Source organism: Serinus canaria, chromosome 7 (assembly GCF_022539315.1).
Source record: "Serinus canaria isolate serCan28SL12 chromosome 7, serCan2020, whole genome shotgun sequence".
In the NCBI taxonomy this organism is placed as follows: domain Eukaryota; kingdom Metazoa; phylum Chordata; class Aves; order Passeriformes; family Fringillidae; genus Serinus; species Serinus canaria.
The window spans coordinates 15,970,824-15,998,806 of NC_066321.1; the positions used below are offsets into that span (position 1 = coordinate 15,970,824).

The following is a 27,983-nucleotide window of genomic DNA, read 5'->3' on the forward strand; positions in this document are numbered from 1 at the left end:
TGCACAAGGAAGGGCAGTGCTCAGGAAAAGCACAGCCAGAAAGGACTTGGCTGAGGAGTGATGCTGCCCACTTAAAACCTTGTGCCACAACCACTCTTTGCTGTGTCCTGCCATGCTGGGCATCACCAGCATACAAATGTTCCCATCACAGACTTGTGTCCACCTGGGATGTGGCAGCTGCACTGAGCATCTCTTTTCCTCAGAGACATGCTGCAAGGATTGCTAAAGGGACCAGGAGGTAAATTGTCTCCTGGAATGGCATCTGCCAAGACAAGCAGATGGAGATTTAACAAACCCCAATATCTGGCAGACAAGTTTGACCTGAATGTATCTGTCTCTCTACATCATTTGTGGAGGATACAAATAGGCTCCCACGTAACACACACTCCACAATGCAGCAGGAAAATCCCTCCAGCCCATCACTCATTGCTGGTGGCCTCAGCTCACTACTGCAGGGAACAGGCAGTAGGCTGGGAGAATGTCTGTAAATTATTGCCATGATTCCATCCACCATCCTTACTGTTGGTGATCTGGCTCCCACCTCCTTCCAGCACCTCTTGCACACACATTCTGGTGCATCCTCATCCATGCCCTGGGAAAGGCTCAGACCACCCTGTGTGTGGAGAAGGTGGGCAGTGCCCAGGTCTGGTACAGTCACACAGCCTGAAAGGAGGCTGGAGCCAGCTGTCCTCACACAGGATGAGCCAGGGCAAAGCCTGGGCACTCCTCTTATGAAACACCAGAGCCTCTCAGGAAAGCTGGGGAGAGATCCAAGACAAATTACAGCATGGACAACTATCAGTCATGCTTTAATTTTCCAGTTGAAATAGTACAGTGAATCTCACTGCCAATGTCACCAAGGTCAGTAACAAAACCACAGTCACCACATACTCTGATCAGGGACAGTATAGGAGACCTCTGATTAAGGGAAAGCCTTTGATAACAAAGTCCAGTAGGAAGACTAGAAAGCAATCATTGATTACATTCTTGAGTGAATAATATCTGCAGTTATAAAAAAGATAAATGATGAAAGATTTAAAAATAAATATCCATGGGTCTTTTCCTTCAAAACCATTTCAAAGTAGGAAGAAAACACTGCTTTAACTTTTTTTTTTTTTTTTTTCTTTAATACAAGGTCATCTACATCAACATTAATCAACAATCACTATTTTGAGGTTAGGTTTATTGATTATGCCATTACCCTTCAGATATATTTTAAGGAATAAAACATACCTCAAGGAAAATTGATAAAACATCTATGTCAAGTTTTGTGAAAAAATACAACTTCATTAACCATAGCAAAATCTGACCAGAGTCTGTGTAACTATCAACAGCACTGTAGCCCAAAAAACACATGTCCCTAGAGATGGCACAGCTTAGTCCTGCAAACAAAAACCATCCTGCAAGCCACTCTGCTTGCTGTACTGTAAGAAGGCAGCTTTTACACACTTCTCAGTGAATGTGATGAAGGGAGCTTGTTGGTTAAAGTTCCTCCTGCTGTAGTTTGAATAGGTGAAACAGTCATGGGGAAAGAAGGTCATAAGCTTTTTTTCTTTTCTTTTGGTGGTAAAAAGCTATCACAATTAGTATATATAAACAACAGACTATCTGGCAATTGTACTCAAAAGTTGCAGTCCACAAACTCTAATAATGGACTGCAAATAAAAACACTCCAATAGATAAATCTAGAGGACTAAACCAAACCTTTAACAATATTACCGAAGACTAATGTATGGGGTCAAACTGCCAGACAGAATGTACACAGAAAAGCTATTTATATTTTATATGATAAAAAAATTCAGATTAAGAACTTGTGATAGCTACAACCTTAGAAGTCATCAAAAAGAGTAAACCAGTTCTGTAAACCAGCACAGAAACGTTCTATGTATGAAATATTTTTTTAAAATAACCCTACACATAAGTATGGCATGAACAGGCAATTTTTTGCCTTGTGAAATCCAGCTAAAAGGCAGTCATACATTCCTGTGCACATGCACAAATATTGTGTAAAAACATTTCATTTGGCCTTAGCTGCTTGCTTAAGTCTGAGGAACATACCTCCATCTCAGGGTTCTTGCAAAACTTTTAGAATGAGTCACCTTAAAACAAGGAAACTGAGAAATAGAACAACAAATGCAGCCTTTGCAGCAGCTTGTAGAGGTGGAGGAAACGACGCCAAATCCATTGTGAAGTAACCATCGCTAAGCATTTGTTTTTCCACACTGCAATAAAAATAAAATATTAAAAAGCTCCCAGGTGTTTTCAGAGAGTGTGTGGAGGACTGGTTGGGTTGGTGGAAATCCCAGGGAGAGTAAACATTTCTGTCCTGGGCTGCTGTAACTGAGATGGCACAGAGACCTGAGCTGGCTCCTTCACAACCATCAGCAGAGCAAGGGGTCAGCAAAATTAATCTTCTTCCTTAGCACCCTGGTATGAACACTGAAAGGGAGAGCGTCTGCTACATGGGCTTAGAGGACTAGCACCCTTGGGGAGCAGCAGAGTGCTCCCCCACATGTCACCCCTAGCTTTGGAGAGCAGGGTCTCAGCAGAGTGTCCATGAATACTGCTCACAGGAACACTGCAGGTGAACAGTGAGGTCATTTGTTCCATACCTTCAGAAAGATCTATAACAGGGGTTCTTCTTCAAACAGATATTGCCCAGAAATGTTTTTAAAGAAGGCTCATGGGATTCCATCTTTGAAATAATCTAGGTGAGAGATGACATAGCTAAATCTTGAATAGGATGCTGGATGCATCTCTAATGAATATAGTAAGTTCAGAATGACAATGCCATTATATCACTAGACTAATTTATTTTATAACATGGACTAGGCATCACAGGCCAAACTACCAAAACTCTGGCAGTCCCAAGTCAAGAGCAATCAATGTGGCAAGAATCTATTGTCTGAAAAATAACTGTTCATTTGGCAGAAAAAAAGTCTTCCCCATAATCCTTGGAATCTATTTTAGAGTTCCTAAATTCAAGGCCAAATTTTAATGCCATCTCAAAAGCAGGTTCTGCAAAATATAAAAACAAAACACAAAGGCCCAAACATTCCCAAAGGAAAAAGTTGCATGAAAATGTCCACTGCTCTGGGACCTCAAACATGTCAGCTCCAAGTGAGTGATTGGAACTTTATGGTCTGTGAGTATTTTCAATTCCTGGCTTGTCTCACAGAAGAACATTTCTCTATGGCTCTGCCTTGCATCCTCACCACATCCTGCCACAAAGCAAAAGCTCTCCAGGGTAGGGAGCTCCTGCAGCATTGATACTGATGGCCAGGAGGGTTCCTCAGGATATGGGCACTCCGAGGGACTCCCAAGAATGAGAAAACCACTGTAGGTTGTGAAGTTTCACATGGAAGACAAGACCACTTGCTACTTCTGATCAATTAGTTGTTCTCACTTCTCTCAAAGTCAGAAATGAGGATGCTTTCTTCCAAAGCAGGACTATCAGCATTAATCTGTGGCAAGTAGGCGTTTCTGACCCACAGTATCCTGCGGAAGAGTTGGTTGTTCTCTTTGTGCAGGCACCACAGGAAAAGGGAAATGGCAGCCAACATCACCAGTGTCACAAGAACAGCCAGAGCTACAAGCCCACTGTATGATGCTGAAAGGGAAGAACAGAAATGATTATTAAGCAAATATAGTTAGAATTCTAAGTAATTTGAAATATAAACATATAGCTCTTTTAAGGAAAACGTTACTATTCCTCATATGTCACATATTTCAAATTACAGGTTTAACAGTGAAAAAATATTGTCTCACAAAACATCAGCTCAGAATGTGTATTATTCCTTATTAAAAAAAGTACAGAATTTACCTTTTTCAGAGGATTCTGTTGCATCAATATCTGAAATAAAATCCAGAACAGTCACAAAATGACCCACAAAGGTTGTTATGTATATTCACTATAAAATGGATACTGAGAAGACAATCTACCTAAAACAAACAAGGATAGGCTGTTCTTTGTTTAATTTGGCTCATGTCAATGTTATTCCAACTGGCCAAGTTAAACATAATCTAGTATGTTGTTTAAAATCCCTTTAATTTGGTGGAATATATTAATTGGCATTTGTGCAAGGATGAGCAGCAGTATTTACCCACTTTTTAAAGCACAAATTCATGAACAGAACCATAGAGAGGCAGATCAGCCTGGTTAGTGGGTCCAGCAGTGACTGAGGGATTTTGTGTGGGCTCTGGAATCACTTGAGCTCTCTCACAGACCCACATTCCTACTGCTGTGGTGTCTGCACAGCTTTCCCAGGCTGGACCTGCCCTCCCCTTGGGGGCTGTGGAGGTCACCCTGATGTCACAGGAAGGCTCCTGCATCTGGCAGTGGCTGCCTGGATTCCCCTACCAGAGGTGACCCCAGCTGCCCAGGGCTTTTAGAGGTATTTTTTTCCCAAATGCCAAGGGACAGAATTAATGAGGTGAATACTGACACCAAGGTAAGCAAGCAACAAGGAACAAGTAAAACAATGGTGTTATAAGGACAGGATTGCCTTCTTTTATGGAAGCACATACCTGCATCCATTTTGCATACAAAACCCTTTTTTTCTCTGCATGGAGATAATTGCCAGACTCCATCTGTGGTCCTCAAGCTGATGCAGAAATTCCCTTTGAGATTATCAAATTCAGGCTCTCTGATGCCCCAGTTAGAATAATTTAAAGGAGAACCATCAAACCAGGAGATTGTCTCATCTATGGGCAGAAGTCAAAAATTATTACACAATAGAATAGTATTTTGAGAAATATTTCTGTTTCAGTCAGATTTACCCTCACATGAAAAATATGGTATTACCAGGAATTCCAGGATTTTGTCTGTTTGGCCACTGTATTACTTTCTTTTCTTGAAGGATTTAAAAAACATCTTATGTAGCAGAACACAGTCTGCAGTGTATCTTTAAGAAGGAAAAAAGGCATTTACATGCATGTATGCATATTGAGTATTCAGAATGCTGGTAACCATTGCAGAAAGCCTCACTGTTTTTACTACACCATAAACAGGCACAAATCAGTGAAAAAAATCTCAAAAGACCAAAGTGCTTTGAAAAATGGTTATTGAAAATGGTTTTTGAAAAATAACCAAAACCCAAACCAGGTTCTAATGTGTAGTTCTATTCTTCCCCAAACTTACTGTCTGAAACAAGCAGAATGTTCAACCAAACCGTTTGTACAGAATAACCAAAACTGTGTAATTCTTCCAAAATGAAGGCATTTTCATCTTCATCTTGAATAGTCAGAAGATTTGATCCTTCAAATTAAACACAGAGCAAATTTTCAAGCAATCCATGCCATTAAAACACTGTATTTCAAAAAGTTAACATTATGAGTCTTAACTGAGGAGCTTGAAATGTCTGGTTATTCATTATAAGTTCTTAAATTTATAATAATTGTGAAAATGCTCAAGATGATACAAAACTGTCTTCATGTGACTTTAAAACAAATTTGAAGGGAAAAATGTTCATGTTATGTTTCATTGGAGAAACCAGAAACCAGTATTTTCACATGGAAAGGAACATTTTTTCGATGCGTGCTGCCTCCAATTTCATAGTTGGCTTATGAGTTCCACTAACGTTATCTTGAATCAGAGAAAACATATGCCATGATTTCAGTCATTTCAGAAAATAAATATTGATTTAAGATATCACAATGACATTTGGTAGCTACAAAATAATCACTTACCTTGATTTTTGCAGACCTCATATGCTGTATCAAAACTCATGCCCTGAAGAACTGTGGAAAAGCTGTAGCAACTGTTTTTGAATTTGATCCAGGGTACAGTTTTTTCTGAACATAAGCCTTTATAGGCATTGAGTTCCTTTTCTGTGATAGAAGTAACAGCACAGCTTTATTGGCACAACAAAATACACATTAATATAACATTCCACACACTGTTTTGGAGTAATGCTAATAGCATGTTATTGTGTTATGCCTCTGTTTTTTCAAAGTGAAAATCTAGCAGTTGCATATATTTGTATTAAATGAGTACAGCTGGTTTTACTTCTAATCAAAAACCTTGCTGGATTACAACAGCAGGATCAGGACAATCTCACTGATAGTGATGTGCATGAGCTAACCAGGGTCCAGGTGACCAACACCACTGAATGGGAACAATTTGAGGAATTGGATGCTGCCACAAGACCCTGCAGTCTGGCACTGAATGGAGCTCCAGACCTGAATTCTGGATTTAACTAAAGCCCAGGTGACTGACAGAGCATTGAAGGAAACACAACATATTTTAGGATACAGAAAAACATTCTCACCTTTACTAGAAAAAAAATTGCACAATCTTTGATGTGTTCATCAGAGAAGATATGATAAATTTTTCACTTTGCTCTAAATACTTCCCTTCTCCCATCCCACAGTTAATTTCAGCAAGGTGGATTTATTGCCATTCAAGCCAGGTCATTAGCAGTCCTCATTTTTCACAGATAATATAGTGTCCACTGAAGAGATGGGGTAGGTAATTTTCCTGTTTCTTTTCTATTATGAAAGTTCTCTTTCCATTCTCCTACAAATCAGACCTGATGGCCAATATTTTATTGGAAAAAAATGGTTTCACAAATAGGAAATACAGAGAAATACACTTCAGTTTTAAGTAGCAGTCAGCCTTGCTTAACATTGCTTAACCTCTAACCAATTAACCTCCTTTCACATATTTCCACTGTCAGTACACACATTTGCAGATGCAAAGATTTAATATAAACCTTGACTGACTTACTAGGTGGCACATGGCAAACTGCTCCTTGCAGAAGCTGTTCACAATTTGCACTCTTCCAGTGCCCTGAAGTATCAATGTAAACACAGCTGCCCAAAGCCTGGGACTCGTCGTCGTCCCAGAAGGTGAACAAGGACCTGGTCCCATCTGACCATTCAAAGTTAAGCCCGTTCTGCCAAAACAAATTTCAGGTTATTTTTCCAATGTAATTTAGCACCACACAAGTTCATCTTCTTTTGGTGGTATCCTCACCAGAATTACAGAAAGTCTTGGTTTTCTAAAGGCCCAGCAAGGATGAACAAAAGGCAGAGCCAAGGATACTCCCAACTCACTTTTGGGAGACTACAAACTACATCTAATTTTCTCTTTTCAGCAAGCAGTTATTTGGGCCATTGGGCTACAATGAATGAAACAATGAAATTTCAATGTCAACATTACAAGAGACTTTTTTCCCCCACGTTTTTCTAAGTAGTCTGTGGCTTTTAGTTTTCAGTGGTTGTTGTACCAAACTGGCTGTCACTGGACTTACACAATACGTAAAAAAAAAAAAAAAAAAAAAAAAAAAAAAAAAAGAGATTTAAGGCTCAAATTTTTCAGTGTTTCATCTCTAGATGCAAACTGTCTCTGTGACTTCAAATCAATGACACAGCTCACTAGCTTGTAACTAGAAAATCTCCTTCGCAGCATCCCAATGAGAGCCAGGAGCCTCCTACGTACGTCGGAAGTGAAGAGCCCGATCCAGTGGCTGTACCCCAGGCGGTTGATGATGATGGTGAGGAAGGCCTGGTGGTACTGGTCTGTAATGCTCACCAGCTCTGCACTGTTTGCCATGCAGGCTTGTAATGCTGAAGACCACGTGAAATTCCCACTTATTAGTTTATACATTCTGTTTCCATATTCTAAAGTATCTGGCACAGGATACATATCGGATGCATTGATAAGATGTCTGGATGTGTCTGTTATAAACAGGAAAGAAAAAGAACTTATTTTTAAAACAGACAACTTGATCATAGCTGAGCAGCTTCTAAAATAATCAGAACTATTGTTGGAAACAAATTAAAAAATTGAAAACTCCTTGGTTTTAGGAAGGCACTGTGAATTAAAAAAAGAGAGCTCAGTTAAAATCTACTGCTGCTTTCTTTCATTTTAGTCTCCTTCAGAAAATAATTTAAAAAGAGGGGAAATGGAATGCAGGCAGGATGGCAGAAGCAAAGCACCAGCTCATCTTTCCAGGAACTGACACATCTGTTTGGACACTTGAGCAAATTTAGCAGTTCACTACTGCCAGCAAGAGGCTGTCTCACTACTCCCTTTCCTGCTTCTCTGCTATTTCTGCTACAAATTCCTTGGTCTGGTGTTTGCCTGACCCTGCACAAAGCTGACACAGCCTGCAAAAAGCTGCAGAAAATGACAGTAATTAGATGAAAATAAATAAATAAAGCAGGAAGCAAGAAAAATATATGGAAGTTTTCTGCTGAATTAGCAAACTGAACTGCCTGACAGTTTGAGATAGTGCCATGGGTGTCCCACTGGGGAGGCTGGATGGCCCATTTAACCCAGGAGCTCTCTGCTGTGCGTGGGGCAGTGCTGAGCTGCATTGCAGCCAGGCCCATGGGCCACTCTCAGACCCACTGCCCTGCTGGGAAAATCTTCAATAGTAAAAAAAGGATTTGAACCTTGTGAATTCCTTTAGCTTTAACCTACAGTGCTTAGTGGGCAAGTGGTCATCTGACATATGAAGGTATATCTTGACCAGCCCACATCACTGTGATTCCGTCCAAGAAAATAAACTTTTTTGGAGGGCTGTGACCAAAAAAGGATAGTTAGAGGGACAGGATGTTCCCCAAATGGCCACCAGAGACCCTCAAAAGACCCCTACTCTAATGTAACATAAGCTCCAAGAAGTAATTTAAATATGCAAAAGAATTCACAGAACGTTTAGCATATATGTATGAGTTTGGGGAAATGCAATGAATATGTATAAGTTTCACAGATTTCTACTAGTCTGTTGGCTGGCTGCAGGGCATGGAAGAGGAGCAGATCTTCCCTGCACGCCTGGCACTGAAATAAAATAATCCAGCTTTCTAACACTGACATTACAGAGTTGGAGAGCTTTGTTCCTGACTTTCAGTGACACAGCTGAGAAAGGTGGGTAGGATCCTGAGCACCCACTGCAGCCCAAATCCTCGCCAGAATCCTGGCCACCATAAGACAACTGTTTTCCTTCCTTCCTTCCTTCCTTCCTTTCCATGCCTCCTCTGTCTGTCCTCAAGCAGCAGCAAGAGGTTAAAATGCAAAGGTTTGGGATGTAACTGACACAAACCAGCAGGAAAGCACATTCATTTATGTTTTCTGCACCATGTACAGGATCGCTCCAGCCCTTCCTGCAAATGTAATTCCCAATAAATGATGTAAAATCCAGCTGTGAGTGACACACAAGCACTGCCCAAAGCTGGTACTTGTTCTGTTTCCCAGCTGGCCATGCCTCCCCTCCCAGGCAGCAGCAGCAGAGTGTTTTCTCTGCATTTTAGGATTAAATATAGGGGTGATAATACAATATAGAGCTGAGCCATACAGAACCACTCCGCAGTAGATGCAGCTGCCAAGGAGACTCCCACAGGCTCAGATGGCAGCTCTCCCTTTGCCCCAGGGTCACCAATGTGCTGCTGCCCTTTCTGGGTGCCATGTCCTGGCAGTGTCCTGCTGGCAGAGGAGCTGCCCTGGGATCTGGGATGGGGCTACAGAGCTGCCCGTGGTCCCCAGCCCAGAGGCAGCACCGGAACGTGGCCTGAGGAAACACAATAAACCCTGTTCCTCCCAAACATGAGCCCTGTTCCTCCCAAACACGAGCCCTGTTCCTCCCAAACACGAGCCCTGTTCCTCCCAAACACTTGATGCTTCTGGCAAAAGAACTTTATGGTGCCAGACTTAGAGAAGTGTGGTACCAGAAAACAAAAGCCAAGCTCTATTCAATAAGCCAGTCACATCCACACTGTTCAGAAAAATGTAGTTGCTACAGTCTCTTCTGATCTAACACTGCAAGTTACAACCCCCCACCCTAAACCATATTTTCATCAAAATCATCCTCAGTTTAGCCTTTTGTGGTTACTCTGCAGCCATGAGAGAAAATATGAAATTTCATCTCTATTTCTAATTCAAAGATACACTACAAAGTGCTCAAAGCTAGGAGGAAAAGTTAATAACAAAATCTTTTTTAGCAATTACTTCTACATCCCAGCCACTGATTTATTAAATAGTGTAGAGCTAATCTGTCTAAACAGCAAACTGTCTTAGAAATCTTTTATGCTCCTTGTTTTAGAGACACTTATAAAAAGCTGTTTCTAGAAAAATTCCATACAGTAAGAAAAGAGAACAGAAGCAAAGCAAGACAAAACCTTACCCTGAGTCTTTTGGCAGACAAACCCATAATTTTTCTGACAGTTTTCTAAGTACCATTTTCCCGTAAAATAAAAATTAGGGTTATTTGATACCAATGTACACAGGGGAAGTTGATCTTGAATGTTAAAATGCTCTCTCTGCAATCAACACAGAACCTCATATTAATTTAAATATACACAGTGTAAAACAATACAATTATTAAATTAAATTTAAGAGAATAATAATCTCAAAGTCTCTATAACAAACATTTAAGGCAGAACAATGAACAGTCCCATAAATACAATTTGAAACAATAAACTCAAAAAACCACAAATTTTCAGTGAACAATCCAAAATGCTAACCTCAATTGGGACCAACATGTTTTAAAACAATGTATTAAAATAGGAAATTAATAATCTTGTTTCTAAACTTTGCTCAGACCAAGCATGTAATACTACCCACATGATTCCAAGTTTGCTGCTTAAAACCAGCTGCAAGAGAATGTGAGCAGAGCCACAAATTAAGTGAATCTCTGTCTCAGTGGTGCCTTGTTTGCTGCTTCTAGTAGTGCCTGTAAATCTGTACCCACAGTTCTTCAAAGTTGCAAAAATTAAGAGCAGCCTAAACTGCTGTAACAACTTTGGCTCTGGCTTATGGAAGTCATGATTTTTATGGATAAAACCAACTTCTCACTGTCACAACCCCCCTGAAAATACTCACATCCACTAGTTCAACTGGTGACCAGTTAGAATACATCTGATGATTTTCATTCAACCATTTTTCATAATCATCACTCTGGAAACCTATCCAAACACTTGTTTTCCACCCATAGAGATTCATTGTTATGAAAGCTTCAAAATGAAACAGAAACAAAATAAAATAGACCAGTAAGCATTTAGAGATAGATGAGGTCTCTTGCAACACACTAAAGCATTGAAAAAATAATTTCCAATCAATGATATTACACAGTTACCAGAAAATAAGGCCTAGTGGCATTTCAGTATCATCTTACCATAAATTCAGTGAAATTGATTAATGTCAATTGGGTTAGGATCTAGTCCATTAGCTAATAACACCAGTCCAACCACTACACGGTCCAGCTGAAGAAGCTTTTCCCAGTTTTAGTTGAAGATTTTTTAACTAAAGATAGCCAGTGAGATTCCTCCCACATCAAAATAAGTGGGTTTACAAGTGTGTGTGAAATTCAACTACAGGTTTTTGTTCAGAAATATTTTCAAATTTGCTGGCATTTATTTCTCTGACAGTTCCAGCCTGGTGCTATACTACAGATAAGATTTTCAGTACTACTGAAAGATAAAAATGAGATAGTAAGGTAGAAATTTTAAATTGCAATTTTTTAAATGGGTTTTCCATTTTTGGGAGTATTTTTAAAGCATGATAAACACAAAGGAATTTGCAATTATTCCTTAAAATGTACCTGTCATATATGTCAGTGAACCTTTAAATTTTGGCAAACTGAGAAACATTAATGTGTTTAAAGCAGTGGAACCATGGATAAAAGCTGAACTATCTTTCCTAAATCTGTATCCAGGACTAAACTTTACTACAGCATCCTAAGGAAGATGACGTGTTATTTATTTAACAATATTTCCAGCACTCTACCTTGCTCCAGTTCATCTTCCAGGATAGCAAGTGACCCATCATAGTTACTGCAGAAGTCCTGTGCAGAGTACCAGCTTCTCAGATGTTCTGGATCCTTTGGAACTTGTATTAAAAAGCACTGTTTCAAAAAACAAAACCAACCAAACAAACTTGCTTTGTTTGCTTTCCTCCAGCCATTTATCAATCACTAAGAGTGGTCACTGAAGCATTTAATATGCTGTAACTGAATGTTAAATATTTCACTGGTTTCTGTCCTGCCATGGACATGTCCAGCATGCTCAATGTTAGTTTTCAGCTGTGATCTGGACTGCACTCAAATCAGTTGTTTCAAGGCATACAATTGAGGTTAAATTTATCCTTGCAGTCACTGCAGAGAGCACTGGGATAAATTCAGGCACCTCGATGCATGTTGCTAATAAGGAACTTGGGCATTTAAGAGAAGCCAGATGAAATCCTTACCTTTTGACCCTCAATTGCAAATTCACTTTGGCTTATAATTACCTTTAATGAAGCCCATTTGAAACAGCATGTTTCAGAGGACAGCAGCAATTAGGGATCCATTTAGCACATCAAGAGGTTAGAGACCTCTTTTGAGATCATAAAAGACACTTGAAATTGTCATATGTGGAAAAGAGAGGATGGAGCAGGCTTTTTATGGCAAAGGCACAAATACAATTGCATAGCTTTTGCATATATGAGTATTTACTCCCTGAAACTACAGTAAAATTTTTAACACCTTGTTAAGAAAACTTCTTAAAGTGGGGGCAGCTACTTAACAGCAATAAATCTTGGTGTCACCGTGTCAGTGGTTATAAACCTAAAAGCTCTGCTTTCAAAAAGCAAGAATATCTTCAAATATTAAGTAATCCTTAAGTACAATTTCTGTCCTACACATGGAATGCATTTTGAACAATGAAACGGCATAAAAAAAGGTTTTACTTTGAATCCAAAGTGCAGCCAGCCTTTGGGACATGCTCCTCGTTGGTTCGGGTCTTTTGGAATCTCTTTCTCTATCTTCTTTGGAATGTTACGTTTACAAACACAGGGAAGAGAAACAGTACAGTTTTCATCACTCCAGAGTCCTGAGCAAAAAGAAAAATCACAGTTCAATGTTGGTTTGAGAATTGGAAAGGGTTTTTTTCTTAGCTTAGATATTGTTTAGTGTTTGAGTAAAAAGACATTCTACATCAAATACAATTGGACATACTGCATTACAGTGGATTTGATAGTTCATGGGCACATCCTTTTATTTCTAGTTAAATTTTATCAAGTAAACCCAATTCCTCTACACTGAGTTATATAACACATGACTATAAAACCATTTATTAAAAAAAAAAAAAAAAAAAAAAAGATGCCTTCCAGATAAAATAGTTTGACTTCCTTACATTGAAAAGTTTTGGCAAGATCCAGGTGATGATATGAAATGCTGACCTGCTTAGGAGCAAAACACACTTTTCAGGAAACTCAACAAATTTTGGCCAGTTCCCACCTTTGGCCAGCTGAGGGGGGAAGATGGGAATCTCTTCCTTTTATCTGATACTAAATATGGCAATGGCAAACTCAAGCATTCATAAGTCATGAACCAAAACCCCAAGATTACGTGTGGAAAAAAAGAAGGTCTTGTGTTTTTTCAGTTTTGACTTTCAAGCCTGGGATTACAAGACTGCAGCTGCATTAATCTTTTTCAGCTCTTCTCACAAATACAAAGCTGACTATTTTTATTTTCTTTAAATCTGCCTTGTTTACTTTATCATATGACTTGCAGATCATCAGAAAACAGACATTGAAGTCACTAAACCATCAGTACTGTGACTTTTTTTTTAATATCCTAGTAAAATATTGAACTTTGCCATGATTGAAAGGCTAGCACCAAAATTATGGCACCCAAAAATCCCTCAGCAGATTGGCTATGGGATCAAAAAAAAGATAAAAACCTGAGTACCTAAAGTCATGTGCTGGTAGCAAAACAGCTTATAAATGTAGGAAAAATTGTTGTTGAGTCCATGTGAGTCATTTGGTTCTGAAAAAACTGTGAACACCAGCAAAGCATTAACATTATTGCTGTTCCACATAAAAGCCCAATTAAAACTGAGGTATCAATATCACTGGAATCTTTGTGCTTCAACATTAGAGAGCTGTAAGTATTAATATAATAATGTGATATAATAATCTAAGATAACCTATTCTCTGAGCATGTTAATGATATTTCACTATTCTTTCCTTAATCACAGAAGCAGTCATGCAAATTATAATGATGGAACAGGACTTTATTATGGATTGCATTTCTCAAAAAGAATGAAAAAATATAAACCCTTTGGCCAACAAGAGAATCAAGTTACAATTACTGCAGCAAAAGGAAATAGAAAAGAAACCTGTTTGTGATGAAATGAAGCCACATCTTTTCCCTGGTTTCTGCAGATCTCTTTCCTTCCCTTCATCCCAGTTCTGGTATGTTACTGGTGATTCATCTCTCCAGCTGCACAGAAATATTAAGAATTAAGTTTCACTTTTTCCTTTTTCCTATCCTTACCTAAATTTACACCCTCCATCAAAGAGTTCAAAAGGAGATGCAAGGGAGAAGAAAGTAAACAAACAACCACTGCGACCAAGGTCAATATAAATGCCTTTCACAACCTTGCCAGAAGGAGATGTGTGTGGAGATAAATTAAGAGCAATATTATCCTGACTGATATTTACATGAGAATTGGAATTGTCTCTTGAATATCCCACTCAGTGCCCAAACTGCTCTGGCCCATCACAGTGGGACAGGGCATGCCAAGCACAACTCACAGACTGTGGCACGCACGAGCTCTTACCGAAACTCATCGCTGAGGTTTTCTGCGTGCAATCCAATCCACCAGTGAACATCAGTAGTTGACAGCTACAAAAGAAATGTTTTGCCATGTGTTTAGATATTGGTGCCCTTCTACCAAAGCATTAATTCACTCCTGAAGTCAGACTGTATTCGAGTAGCATCTCAATGGGGTTCCAATGGGAAGAACAGGTGCTAAATCCTGCCCATGTTAATTCATGTAACTTCAGTGGGATAACTCACTTGAGTAGAGCAAGATTTAGCTCCCATATTTCCACAGGATTGCTGATGTGTCTTCTGTAACCCAGGAATTGATCATTTTTAGGTATTTGCAGCCTATCTGATTTGAAAAGACTGTCATGTTAGACCACAATTTTTTTTCCCCTATTCCTAAAATGAAACAATAGCAAATATTTCCTTTAAGCAGTAATATAGTGCTGATCCTCGATGTTCCAAAGTGCTTTCTGAACATTTACTAACTTTGTACGGTTCATACCAGAGTATTCTAGAGATGCTTTCCAGATTGATTGCTATTCTCATGAAAGGATCTAGACCTTTGTTTCTAAAAGGCCAAGTGTTATTGAAAAGTATGGAAATAATGTAATTCCAAAGCCATGTGTTACTGCTTTGCTGAATTGATTCTAGTTTCAGCTATGAATTGGTTTCACTTCAGGATTAGCCACTCAAACACAGTTTGGAGGCTTTTGGAAGAAGAAAAAACAAAAAGTTCTGAATGTACAGGACACTAGAGAAGCCACCCTGTATCTGTAAAGCATTTAATTTTTGACACAGAGAACTGATGTCCAGCCTGTGTTGTGCTTCCACATTGTCCTTCAAGTTACCATTAGGATTTCTCCAGCTCACATCTTATTTAGCAATATCAAATGAAGAAAACACATTTCTGACAAAAGACTCTGGAATGCTCTCTGATTTGGTATTGCCTGGTCCCTGAGTTTGTTTTCTAATTACAGCACTCAGCCTACATATTACAGTTTTTAAAGAAATAGTGAAGGATGTGATTCCAAATTCCATGCTAAGAAATTTTGACCAAGTTTTCAAATGACACATGTAAAGTCTATTTGGACTGCTGAGTATTATTTTAGTGATTGCCATACTTACTCCTACTTCCACAGCAAAATAGTTACAATTGCTCAGAGACAAATGTGGCTACGCTGAGAAAGCTCAGCCAGACCCAGCAGGCTTTAAAACAGCTGTGTATGTTGTATTCTGAGACAAAACTTCCAGGAAGTAAAGATGATTTCCACTATAAAGAGACGAAACTTTGCTTTTTCACTGCAGAATGCTCATAAACTTTCAAAATAGTGACTAATTTTAATGATCAATCCACTTTTAAAAGCTCTCATGTAAGTAAACACTACTTTAAAGCAGCATTCTGGTTATCCATTTTAAGTGATCTTAAAAATATATTTTTTAATATATATAATTTTTCAAAGTCACAAATATTCAGAGTTAGGTAACGAGTACTTTCATCTCATCACAGCCTCTGATAGGCGTGGAAGAAGACAAGACAGTATAGCCAGGTATGTTGCTTTTGATTAAAAGCTTTTTCTGCCATGATCTATTGGTTTAAATCTATTTCATCATGCTTTAATATAAAATTACTTAAATAGAAGATAACAATTATGCATCATTCCTTGGAAAGTGAAAGACCCCCATATTACTACGACAATCCTATTTATGCTTTCTGTTACAAGTTAACAGCAGAGAAGGCCTTTACACAACAAGTGTGGGTCAAGAGCTTTTCTACCCAGAACCAGAAGCTGTTTTAAAGATTACACTACAATATCCTTTTACATTACAGCTGTAGAATTTTGTCCTCAGTAAGGCAGACAGAATATTTTCAATAATTTTTTAATTTGTCATTATTTTGGTTTTACTGGGAACACCTAAAAGGAAACAGATTCTTGGGAATTCTTCTGCTTGTGAAGCTATTTCTTACTTTCAAAGCTGTTTGTTACATCAGAAAGGTTCTAGAGAATTTCTGCTGTAAACCTGAGGAGGAAATTTAGAGGAAAATGTCTTTTTTCTCCCCACATAAAAATCCATAGTCAACAAGGGAGGCAATTTCAGCAGACATAATACAAATCTGTGAACAGAAACACTGTTTGAATGTGAGAAACCATGAGGGCTCCCTGTGGGCAGAGAGGGGTGGGCAGAGAGGAAGAAGCAGAGAGGGATGTACACCACACATGAAACAGACTTTTTTCTTTGCCCCCAGTTACCTTCCCAACTTTGGGATAGGAATCTGGCTTTAGCTCCTCTTGGGTCTTTTGAGGCAGATTGACCAACATGCTCAACAGTAGAGCTGATTCTGCAGATTTGAAATGTTATTGACTTCTTATGCTAAACAGGGCATCAGGGAGAGATATAGGAAATTTAGATAGCAAGAACATTATCTATAAAGTAAAATGTCTTTTAGATTCTACCTGGAATAATAGGAGACAGATTCTCTGAAAGATATGACAGAAAATAGCCTGAGGGTTTATTCTTTCAAAGGGGTGCTTTTTCTTACCTTCCTTATTTTATTTTGAACAAAGGTTTGTTCACCAGAAGAATTTATTATTGCCAATCCACCACGAAGCCAGCCACAGACAAACTTACAGGTTTCCCATTCTGCAGGGCTGACATGGAAAAGATATTCTGCTCCTTGATAGTATGACCAGGGCAGCTCTAGAAAATGAGCAAAACAGTCAGTGGTGTGCAGGGGTAAAAATCTCATTCCAAGTCTCATCTTTTTTTACCCCATGGTCTCCTGCAGCCACATGTCAGAGGACAAATATACCACTAGGAACAGCAGAACCATATTTAACATATTAATTTGTGGTGACAAAAAATGGACTATGAGTTTTTTTATTTCTAACACTCTATCCCCTGAGACTGCAGTGATATCAAGAGCAGTATCTGATGCTCTGGTATTCCTAAACAACATTGGCAGATTTGATCTCTAACAAATAGTTCCTACAGAGTTCCTCACTGTAAATTTTCAACATAGAATATTTTAGTTATTTTATTTTTACCAAAGGCTTAAATTGTGTGTCCAAGGATATTGTTTCAAGATGAAAAAAAGAAAATACTTTCATACCAGCTGTGTACCAAACTGGACTCATTGGTTTGACACCTGCAAAAAAACCCAAAAAACAAACAAAAAATCATTAAGAATATTCCTATTCTTGTTCAGGGAGAAAAAGGGGAGCAAAACATGGAATAAAATAAAATAATTGCCACACTCACTAGAAAACATGGACAGTAGTTTTTATGAATAACAACTTTGAATGGGTATTTCCAACTAACTGGTAATCTTGCTACATTTTTTTAAGTTGACTGTTCACATTAGATCTGTTAACTGAATAGCAAACCTAAGTAGAATAACCCATTTGGCTTTGCCATGATTTCATGCAGAAGACCAGTGAGAACTCCAGAGGTGGCTAAAAAGGAGACTTTTAGACATTTTTTTCCTGTCCCTACTGAATTGCAAGTAATGGGTATAGCAGACAGTGCATGCTAATTAACATTCTACCTTTTGGTATTTTGCATATCCATTCTCGCTTTTCTTTGCAGTGGGCTGGAAAGACTGTTCTGTTTACTTTGAATACACCACAGCTTCTTGAGTCATCTTCAACATACTTGTCCTCCAAAAATGAAGATACAACCTGAAAACAGCACATTCATTCTCTTTCACTGACAGCCCAAGATGAAGCATTTAAAAACCTCATCATGGAGAAAAAGGAAGGATTTGGACATGTGTGTACAATAGGAACAGCTAAGCAGCAGCTAGAGGACTGCCTAAATTATGATGGTAAAATACAAATAATAGGGTCCACAGTCGTGTTCTCCCAATGTCCTGTCCAGCTCCTTCATATCAGACTTCTGCTCCAGAAGTCTGATAAGTGAATAGCTAAAAATAAGTGAATAGCTATGAAACCTAACAACTTTATTGACTTGATTAACAGCAGTTGCCCACATCTAAAAGCCTTTGCTTCAGTTCAGCCTATGTGACTTGAAAGGTTACTGAAATACAGAGTAAACAGGTAGTTACAGGTGTTCTGTCAGACCACTGCCACGTCCCTCCAGAAAGTGCATTTCTTTTATTAAATCCAATCCAGAACTGTCTCTCTTCTGTTCTAGAACAGAAACAAAGAAAGTATTATTTCTCATGCACTCTTTCTTTAGCCATTTCATTAATAATTTTTAATAGTACAAATACACATATTAATTTCTTCTTGAATTCAATACATCATTCCATAATACATTTCTTAAATTTTCATATCCCTGAAGTAAACTCTTGCTTTCCCACAAAGATGTTAGATTGTGTTTTACAAGATGAAAACATTTAAAATAGGATTAAAATGGTAGAACCTCCATTTCAGTCAGGAATGTTAACTCACAAAAACACCACCTTGACAACAACAGCTGCTCAACATTTACCACAAAGATGATCTTCAAAAAGAATCACATTGAAATGCTGCTGATGCATTTCACCCAATTTTTAGTTCATGTTAGAGTAGTGACTTCTTTGGACACTAGTAAAGAGAATGGAATAATGTAAATTGTAGATTATGATAATTCTTGATGTTCTTAAAAATATATTTACCTATCAAAAATTGTATATAATAGATTGTTTAAAAAGGTCTCTTCATAGATGTGGCTAAAACTAGCAAGATGGGCTCCAAAATCTTGACACAACGCTTCAGCTTCATCCCATGTTCTTCTCATCAGAACTTTCTCATTGTGAAATATCTGCAATAAAATAAACATTGTCATCAATGTAGTTCATTTTAGAGAGTAGTTTTCAAGAAACTCATAAAAATCAAATATTAGTGGACAGTTTTTCCAAACTAAAGCCAGGTATATTTCAAGCATAGCTCTGATTCTTGTTACTTTCTCTCACTTTTAAATGCAGTGCAGGACAGTAACAGGAAATTTTTGTTTGTTGAGTGAAAGAAATAATGCTTCATCAAAAATATTTTAGGAACAGCATATCCTTAAGCTGATGTAGAATCAGAAAAACTCAAAGTAAGTATGACATGTACCTTGTAGCAGTTGAGCAGATTAGGTTCTGACTCCCATCCAAAATAGCAGGAACTCGAATATTTTTGAAAAGTAAGTTCAGGTTCTTCATAAGAATTGACTTTTTGCTTGCACAATGACATGGCTTTGAAGTTCTTACAGCCTTTCACCTCCCAGTAACCAACAGGGTGCTCCCCTCGCATAGCCACACATCCTCCAGAATGACCTAGACATGGGAATAAGTGCTGAATGTCAGAATAAAACATCTGAATTTCGTGATTTCTTTGGTCAAGTTGCTGTTTTATCGACATGGGTTTCTGGATAAAAGCTTGATGAACTTACAAAACTAGCAAATTCTTTGGTCAGCAGCCAATTTATAAGACAGCCTCTCTTGGCTGTCTTGAGCTTGTAAAATGAACCAGGACAAACATTCCTCTCACAAAATGCAAGAGAAGAAATGCAATTGAAAACCTTACTTTTGCACAATGCAGTAGTAAAGCAAAAAATGTAAAGAGTTCAAATCAGAGAGCCATTATTGAAATGGAGTATCTTTATAAATATGTCTCTATTTTCAGGTATTGCTCAGTGGTTTATGTTTCAAAGATTGAACAGCTGTTTAATATTTTCACTTTTTGTTTCCTTGGAATATTTTCCTAAGAATTACTATGAAACAAGCAAGATCAAACTAAAGGGGAAGAAGAAGAAGAAACCTCCACACTGTTACTCACAGAAATGTTTCCGGCAAACTCAGGCCTATTTTCATATAGAATGCAAATTTCAAACTGTGACTGTTACTGAATAAAATTCATTACTTTTCTAGGATCTCTTGCTGGGCTCAGGAAGCCCTTGAAAAACTCATGAGGAAAGTACGGAAAGCATCAAGTTTGGCTTTTGACATTCTTTAAAAAATATTATGTATGCAACAAATGTATTATAGTTCATAAAGGAACGTATGAAAAAGACCTCACAGGAAAAGAAGAATTTCAGGGGTCAGCTGTGTCTGTGAGGAGGGCCCAGCTGTGGGCAACTTCAGGTCATGGAGCCAACAGCAGATGTAAATTTATCTCTCTGCTCTCTTGGCCAGGCAGGGAAGAAAGGACTGGGACTCTTCAGTCCCTGCTAAGCCACTGGTGCTGTGGAGAAGAGAGCACCCTCCCCATTTCCAGTCTTCGCATTTTTTACCAGCATGCTACTCACGTGGCTGGTACTTGTTCCAGTTTGTGTAGCTCACTGAGTGATTCTTGCCTGCTGTACTGAGCCAAAAGTATTCTCCTGTGTTGTTAAGGTCTTGCAATCCTATCCAAAAATAAGTTCTCTCAGATTCTGCCATGCTGCGGATCATGCTGTTGATAAAAGCTTGTTCAAACCTTAATTAAATAATCAAAATAAAGGTTTTTAGAATAAAATAGGTAAATTGGTATTTCAGTGAATAGCTCTCATGACATTATTTAAATTTTCTCAGAAGAGAAAAATATGATGGATGTACCTAATTTTCTTTACAGAATGGTGTGGGGAACTTGAGGTATAAGTCTGTATCCCTATTTTTTCAGCACTTGAGCACATAAAAAGAAACACTAGAATCAGATCTTATGGCCTCAGTGCTTGAAATGCAAGATGTAAAGACAGAATGTATTAACGATGCACAAATAAAACCAAGAAACTCCAGGTATGAAGGAAAAATGTTAGCGGGGTCTGAAAAGGCTCCAGGAGAAAGAGAAGAAAAATCTCTGCTCAGAAGTGTCCCACTGAAACCAGCAGATACACAAACCAGCACTAAGAAACCAGATCTGAAGGACCCAAAGCACCAGCTGAACTGACTATAAAGGATCATGTTTTTCTTCTTTGATTTCTTCACTAAAGTTATGTGAGACATATACACCTTTGTGCAAGTTATAACTGCTGTGCATAGTAATCCAATTTTCACTTAAATGCAATTAGTTCTGATTTAATTGGCATTGGATTATACAAGAATATTTCTGTTTATGAGCACATTTAATAAGCTGACAATGAAAATTAAATAGCAAAGATGTTTTCTAGTTTGATAAAAACTCATTTGACTTTCTGATTTCATAAACTCTGAAAAGAATGGCTAAATTACTGAAAAAAACTGAATGTAACACTGTGATCAGTGTTACAGTATCTGTAACACTGTGAAGGACTCAGAACTTGTGCTTAATTTTAATTTCCTCTGCATGCCCTCTTTTTCTGTCTACCCTCTTCCTCTACAATTTACCATCTAATGGACATTTTACAATCAGTAACTGAAAAGTTTTTGCAGTTTTCACTCCAGAACAACAAACCCCAGCGGTAATTTAAGAAAACCACTAAACTAACATTCTTTTGCTACTGCTGCTAACTGGAACTGGGAAATAACATCATAATTAGTGATGGCTACACCGAGAAATGAAAAAATAAAAATAAAAAAAACCAGAAAGAGACTGAAGACATTATTCTAGTGATGTGCAGCATGCCCTCAGCTCCCTGCCACATTTGAGCTGCCAATGCTCAGCTGCAGCAATTTGTCCCTTATTCCCCTTGAAAGGACCTTTGTCATACTGCAGCTCAGTGCTGCACACCCTGTGCACAATCCTGAAACCACCGGGTAGAGCAAATTCCCATTGATGTAAATCCTTATGTAGGGTAGCCAGTGATTTCCTAAAATACCTACCTACAATTTATCTGATTGCTGAGGGTTACTTCCCCTGTCTAAAGGGAGCAGATGTTTCCTCCTTGTATTTTTGGAGTTTGGGGGGTTTTCTTTAGCTATTTAGGTGGGGTTTTTAAACAAGAAATATACAGCAGTTAAAGTATTGATGTAATCTATCTATTAGTATATCAAACTTTAATGGAAAGATAACATAAAGGGTAAATAACAAAGGGAGCAGAGAAAACCCAAGCATCTGGACATCTACAGAGGAGAAAGCTCTTGCTAAAGCTGGAATAGAGGCAAATAGGAACAAGGCATGGGAAAACAGCAACAAATACTTTCAAACATTTACTCTCTTACCCTATTTGCTGAGAAATCACATAGAATGAATAAGTAAATAGAAACATTTACAAAACATTAATTGATTTGGATTGAAATTTTATATTTATATTTTTTTCTATAAAAATAAGTATGTTTTCATTTCTCAGTACACCTTCCAAGTACACCAATAAAGTTTCTTAAAGATGTTACATACCCCTGTGCATAAAGCATTTTCTTTGGATTTCTGCATGCCCAAGTGTGCACATTGCTAGAAGTGTTTATTAGCCTAACAATTGCTTTTCACTAAATTTATTTTCAATTAAAAAGTAAGGCAAAGCACACCTTTGATTTTAGAGGATGTTAGTAATTATGCTCACCTCTCAAGCAAATATTCTTTCACAATGGTAATATGTTTTGCCATGCAACGCTTTATAGAGTTAGAATAGCTCTTGTTAGAGGCATCTTCACACTGTCTAATAGGATTAACTACCTGTTGGTTACTGATACAAGTGCAGATGGGCAGAAATAACCACTGGAAGCATGTTCAAAACTTCGAGGGGTACTGTCGATTTTGTAACAATATCCACCATGTCTTTCCCATCCCTTAAAAGAAATGAACATCATTTTATAGATTATTAATTATTGTATAGTTGTTAAAAACTTGGCCCCCTTTGTCTGATGATCCTTGGCATCCCTATAGATCTTTTCTTTCCTGCCATGGTTGAAGAGCAGTTATCCTCAAGGTCACTGAAAATGTGGATGTCAGATGAGCCAGAACAGTGTGTCCATGGTCAGCCTGCCTCATTTCAGCTCATTATTATTCTTTTACTTCATTCACCCCTGGGTCTCCAAAAGACACCACCTGGACTGGTGTAAGTTCTGCTGATGTGAGTTCATGCAGCATACCTGCTTGGATTTGTGACTAACTGTTTTAAATAAGCAAGAGGATAAAGTGATAATACACTCTCTTAGTCTTTTAATTAACTGAATTTAACTGTTTTCACTTTAGAAAGAAAAGGATCAAAGCCAAGGGACTGTAAGAGGGTTCAGCAAATGTTTTTACAGGGTGTGATACACCAAGAAGCAGAAATTGATCCCAAGTAGAAGTTGCCAGAGTGGGTCAAAATACTTATGACCAGTGGCTCAATACCTTGAGACTCAATCCTGAGGGGCACAGGATCGAGAAGTTGAAGTGCTGTCAAACTGCTGACTACAGCTTGTCAAGAAAACCTTGATGCTCTGCACATTCTTCACCCAGTCAGGACTGTGACAAACTTTCCTTATACTAACAACACACAAAATTCTTGAGTGACAAAATACATTGGTCCAAATGAAATAAATGCAGTCACCCTAAACTTTTGGAAATGTTAAGCTGGAATCAAGCAGTAGTGTCCAGAATGGTATGACAAGAACTCTGGATCTGGACACTACATCTGGCAAAAGACTGCATCTTTCTGCAAACAGTTCAGCTTCAACCTTCTTAAAATTCAACTGAACTGGCTCTGTTTCTTCATTTCCCAAGAAATGAGACAGGAAATTAAAAAAAGAAAGACAATTAGCTAAATAATAAAGCAGCTTAGAAAAGAGATTTTTTTTCCTCCACAGTTTTGAATATAACAGAAATTCAACAAGTTTCCTCTTTCCACACATTGTGAAAAGGAACTGATGGCAAACTAAGTCACACTTTAACACGCTTCCTTTTACTACCAGAACATAGAGCCTAAATGCCTGAAAATATGATACAATCTCCTAGTTAGAGAGCTGTGCTCCTTCCCATTTGTGTTTGAAAGCAAATGTACAAGTGGAAGAGTTCACCCTCTGTGTCAATGAAACTGATAGGTTTTCACCCTGACATTCCATTTCAATGTATGAAAACCATGTGTGGGACGAGGCATCATATAACAGCCATTATTTGCACAGATGGGGGACAAAAGGGCTTCATTTTGATCTAAAAAGAAATAGGAACTTGGGTCACAATCACTGATGAAAAAACAAGCCATGAAAGGCATCTTGTGAAGGCCTTTAATCTTACATTAAAATTTAGTTTACATCTTCTAAAGCAAACAATGTGATTTTTCCAAGCAAAACATGCATATCTTTAGGATGAAAAACTGAAATTATCTATTTGCATCCATATGTTCTGTAGCTGTATTTAGAGGTTAACTATATAATTCTATGTCATCAATATAGTTCTAAAACAACCACAAAACCACTTACCTCTGGACAATTTGATTTCAGTTCAGGAGAGACACTATTAAACTCCCCTGCTTTTTTGCAGATATAGAAAGATTTGTCTTCACATTTTTTAATCCTCCAATGTCCCTCCTAAGCAATAAAAGAGAGTATATTCCATATACACCCATATTCTCATGCATATCTATACAAACATTAGATCACAGTCTCTCTTCCTCTTTTAACTCTTCACTTAAAAAAAATTAATTTTTCTCACACCCTTTACTTATCCATTTATTTTTACCAACACTGTCAGCAGAACATCCCAAATCAATCATACAAATGGGTTTGTCTCTGTAACTCAGTCTTCAGGACGTAAAGTATCTTAATTAACTAACACCATGGCCATGCCAGAGCAATTTTCTTTCTAGCTATCACAGTTCTTTGTAAGATTAATCTCTATATTTCAACAGTCCTTACTCAGGATATTACAAACCTTGTATCATATAATTTTCACACATCTGTACATACTGGACATGCATCAAAAACAAAGCCTGAAAAATTTTATCACAAACCTACTTTTCCTTTGTATTTTACATTTTCATTTGTTTGTTTACACTTGCAAACTGAGTAAAATATGACTTTGGAATCTAAAACTCCCCATTGTTCCAAAGTCCTATTTTCTCCTTCCAGTAGGAACAGACTTTTCCCAGTCATTGTAATTGTCTGGGTTTTCCCCTGAGTTAAAGACTGTGGACCCACTACTGTAGAGACAACAGAAATTCTTGATACAGTTTTCACACTCAGACAAAACATATTTTGCAAAAAAACCAATTAAAATTATAGTGCTACTTATGCAAGTCATGTATTAGTGAGCTTGAGTACTGTTAATTGCAAAAGTAAAGTAAATGCATGACCACGTTACAAAAGAATTGACAGTGCCATGAACACCAAAAAGACAGGACAGTGTTGTTTTACAACCCCTGACTGATCTGGTATCAATATCTTGCTATCAACTTCTATACTTTCATGTAGACCTAGACTATTGTTTTGAAAGACACTCCATAAAATGTATAGATATTTACACAAAGTTTATACAGGCACAGGTGACAGTTTTTCAAAACATAAATTTGAAACTTTCAAGACCAGAACTTATGCATCATAAATTATGATACACACTACTTGGAATTTAAATGACTTTATCAGAATACCAACTCATATTGTTTTGCTCTCTTCCATTTGCCAGTGCTTTATATATGTAGTACTTTTTACTGAACATAAGATCAAAATCTGTGATTAATTTTCTGTGCATCAGTACTGCAGAATGCATTGGTTTCTAGAGCCTGTACAGCATTTATCACAACATGAATACAATAGGAATCAAAAACAAAGTCATACTCCAGGTCATGGTTTTAAAAAGTATGCACAGCAAGAAATAAAGTTATATTGAGCTAAAATAAAAGTGCCTAATTCTTTTAAAAAGATAACTTACAGGTCCTTGTGACAAAACACAGAGTTGTCCTGTTCTTTGAAAGGTGTTAGGTTCTTGTCTGTGCCAGTTAGAGAATTTTACTGGGGTGCTATCTGACCACTCAAAAACAACAGCAGTGTTATTACTGTATAATCCAATCCATGTCTCTGTTACATTTTCTGTAAAAGAATAAGTGAGTTCAGATTTTAATGGTGAAATGATAAAGCCTATTTTTCCTCTAACATGACACCAGCATTAAAAGTTATTCATGGGATTTTTATAGGAATGTCCCTCTTTCAGGAACAAATAAAAGCTGTATAAACTTTAGGAAACCTTACTGATGAGACTATGTTCTACTGCTCTTGAAAGCTAAATCATTTAAAAAATAGAATCAACACACATGATAATATGCTTTAAAATCCTAAAAACTATGAGTTAAGAGCATATGCACTTTCTTGAAGTGTATGGGGAAGAAAAACTGACATGGGAGCGAAATATTTCTTCATATAATTATCCATGGCACACTCAGCTTTAGGATACTCAGAGAGTTATAGAGTCCAGTGACAGCAGAGTTGTAGCTAGTATCTGACAAATAAAGAAGAGACAAGGCTTGCATTTTGATGTGAAGTCTTATTTTACCAGCTACTACAGGAGAAAAAGCACTCAGGCTTTCAGGCATGTAAGCCCTTCTCCTGAAGAGAAGCCTGAACAGGCTGGAGAGAAGCAGAAGACTGAAGCTGAACTCAAGCTGAGAACAGTTACATCTATCCATTACAGCATCCCTGCAAATAATGGTACTTATTATCTATGGAGGGTCTTAAAAGAGGTGAGGAGATGATGGAGGTTAATCTCCTAATCTCTACATGACACTCTGCCCCAGCTCTGTGACAAAATCTCACAACCAAACTGTGCAGCTCTGCCAGCACACTGGTGTCAGTGGCAGGCAGAAAATATTCACTTTTCTTTGCTGCTGTTATGACAACAAAAGCATTGGCATTGCTGCATCAAAGAGCTTTTGTTCATTAAGTTCCTTGTGTAACTGTGCTACCTCTCAGGACAATGTGAACCAGCAGAACTGCTTTGATACGCCCTGCTGACATCAAAGGGGACTCTGCCCTCATGGTAGCAGCAGCAGTTTTGCAGTGTGGATCAGGCCAGCTTGCAAGCCAAAGATACACTGAACTGGTTTTGCTTCTAAGCACAGCTCTAGTATAAGGTTGGTGACTGAATACTTTGCAACAGTTTGCAAGGAACCAGGCAAGAGCAGGAAAGGACAAAAGCTAGCATGTTTACTATGGCCTCACTGTGCCTGCTTCGTGAAGTCATATCTTTATTTAAAGAATGGTTATTGGAAAAGGTGACTATGCATTTTTAAGACTCCTAGAATGGGCATGCAACATGATTTCTTTTTTTGCAAACATCATTTGCGTGTGCCACATAATACAGTGCTTAGATGGTAATAAAGAGCTGCACAAAAGAGCACCACAAAACACTTCAAGAAACACCTGCACACTTGAACTCCCCAAACTCACCACTTTCAAGCAAGTTAAGGAGCAGCTCTTCATCTGCCATGGAGGATACACTAATGAGCCTGCTATTTTCACTTTGGCATGAGAGAGAAGCATCATTCCAGCTCTTCTGCTCTTTATGCAGTCTGTAGCAGTTGCCATTGTGGGGGTACCAGTCAGCGTCACAACGAGTGGCACGATACTGCCATGTATCTTGAAATGAGCACACCGAGTTCATATACGTTAGGCAGAACTGCCAGGTTTATGCTACGTTCATAACACATTCTGAAATTTTTTTT

General features: G+C 38.0%; 1 protein-coding gene across 1 annotated transcript in view; it reads right to left on the minus strand.

The window, feature by feature from the left end:
* Window positions 1–790: 790 nt before the first annotated feature.
* The window catches only part of PLA2R1 (phospholipase A2 receptor 1), a 37,340-nt gene continuing 10,147 nt past the window's right edge, over window positions 791–27,983 (minus strand). The window contains exons 7-30 of the mRNA XM_009088294.4: window positions 27,709–27,897; window positions 26,198–26,355; window positions 24,751–24,858; window positions 23,024–23,136; window positions 20,763–20,932; window positions 19,589–19,791; window positions 19,150–19,295; window positions 18,595–18,679; window positions 18,076–18,208; window positions 17,641–17,676; window positions 17,071–17,228; window positions 14,542–14,606; window positions 14,098–14,201; window positions 12,665–12,807; window positions 11,726–11,843; window positions 10,823–10,953; window positions 10,125–10,260; window positions 7,442–7,680; window positions 6,728–6,896; window positions 5,689–5,829; window positions 5,141–5,257; window positions 4,528–4,704; window positions 3,824–3,853; window positions 791–3,610 (exon numbers count right to left, since the gene is read on the minus strand). Coding sequence (XP_009086542.2) covers window positions 3,393–3,610; window positions 3,824–3,853; window positions 4,528–4,704; window positions 5,141–5,257; window positions 5,689–5,829; window positions 6,728–6,896; window positions 7,442–7,680; window positions 10,125–10,260; window positions 10,823–10,953; window positions 11,726–11,843; window positions 12,665–12,807; window positions 14,098–14,201; window positions 14,542–14,606; window positions 17,071–17,228; window positions 17,641–17,676; window positions 18,076–18,208; window positions 18,595–18,679; window positions 19,150–19,295; window positions 19,589–19,791; window positions 20,763–20,932; window positions 23,024–23,136; window positions 24,751–24,858; window positions 26,198–26,355; window positions 27,709–27,897 — 3,287 coding nt within the window. The 3' untranslated portion in view covers window positions 791–3,392. The remainder of the gene's footprint in view (window positions 3,611–3,823; window positions 3,854–4,527; window positions 4,705–5,140; window positions 5,258–5,688; window positions 5,830–6,727; window positions 6,897–7,441; window positions 7,681–10,124; window positions 10,261–10,822; window positions 10,954–11,725; window positions 11,844–12,664; window positions 12,808–14,097; window positions 14,202–14,541; window positions 14,607–17,070; window positions 17,229–17,640; window positions 17,677–18,075; window positions 18,209–18,594; window positions 18,680–19,149; window positions 19,296–19,588; window positions 19,792–20,762; window positions 20,933–23,023; window positions 23,137–24,750; window positions 24,859–26,197; window positions 26,356–27,708; window positions 27,898–27,983) is intronic.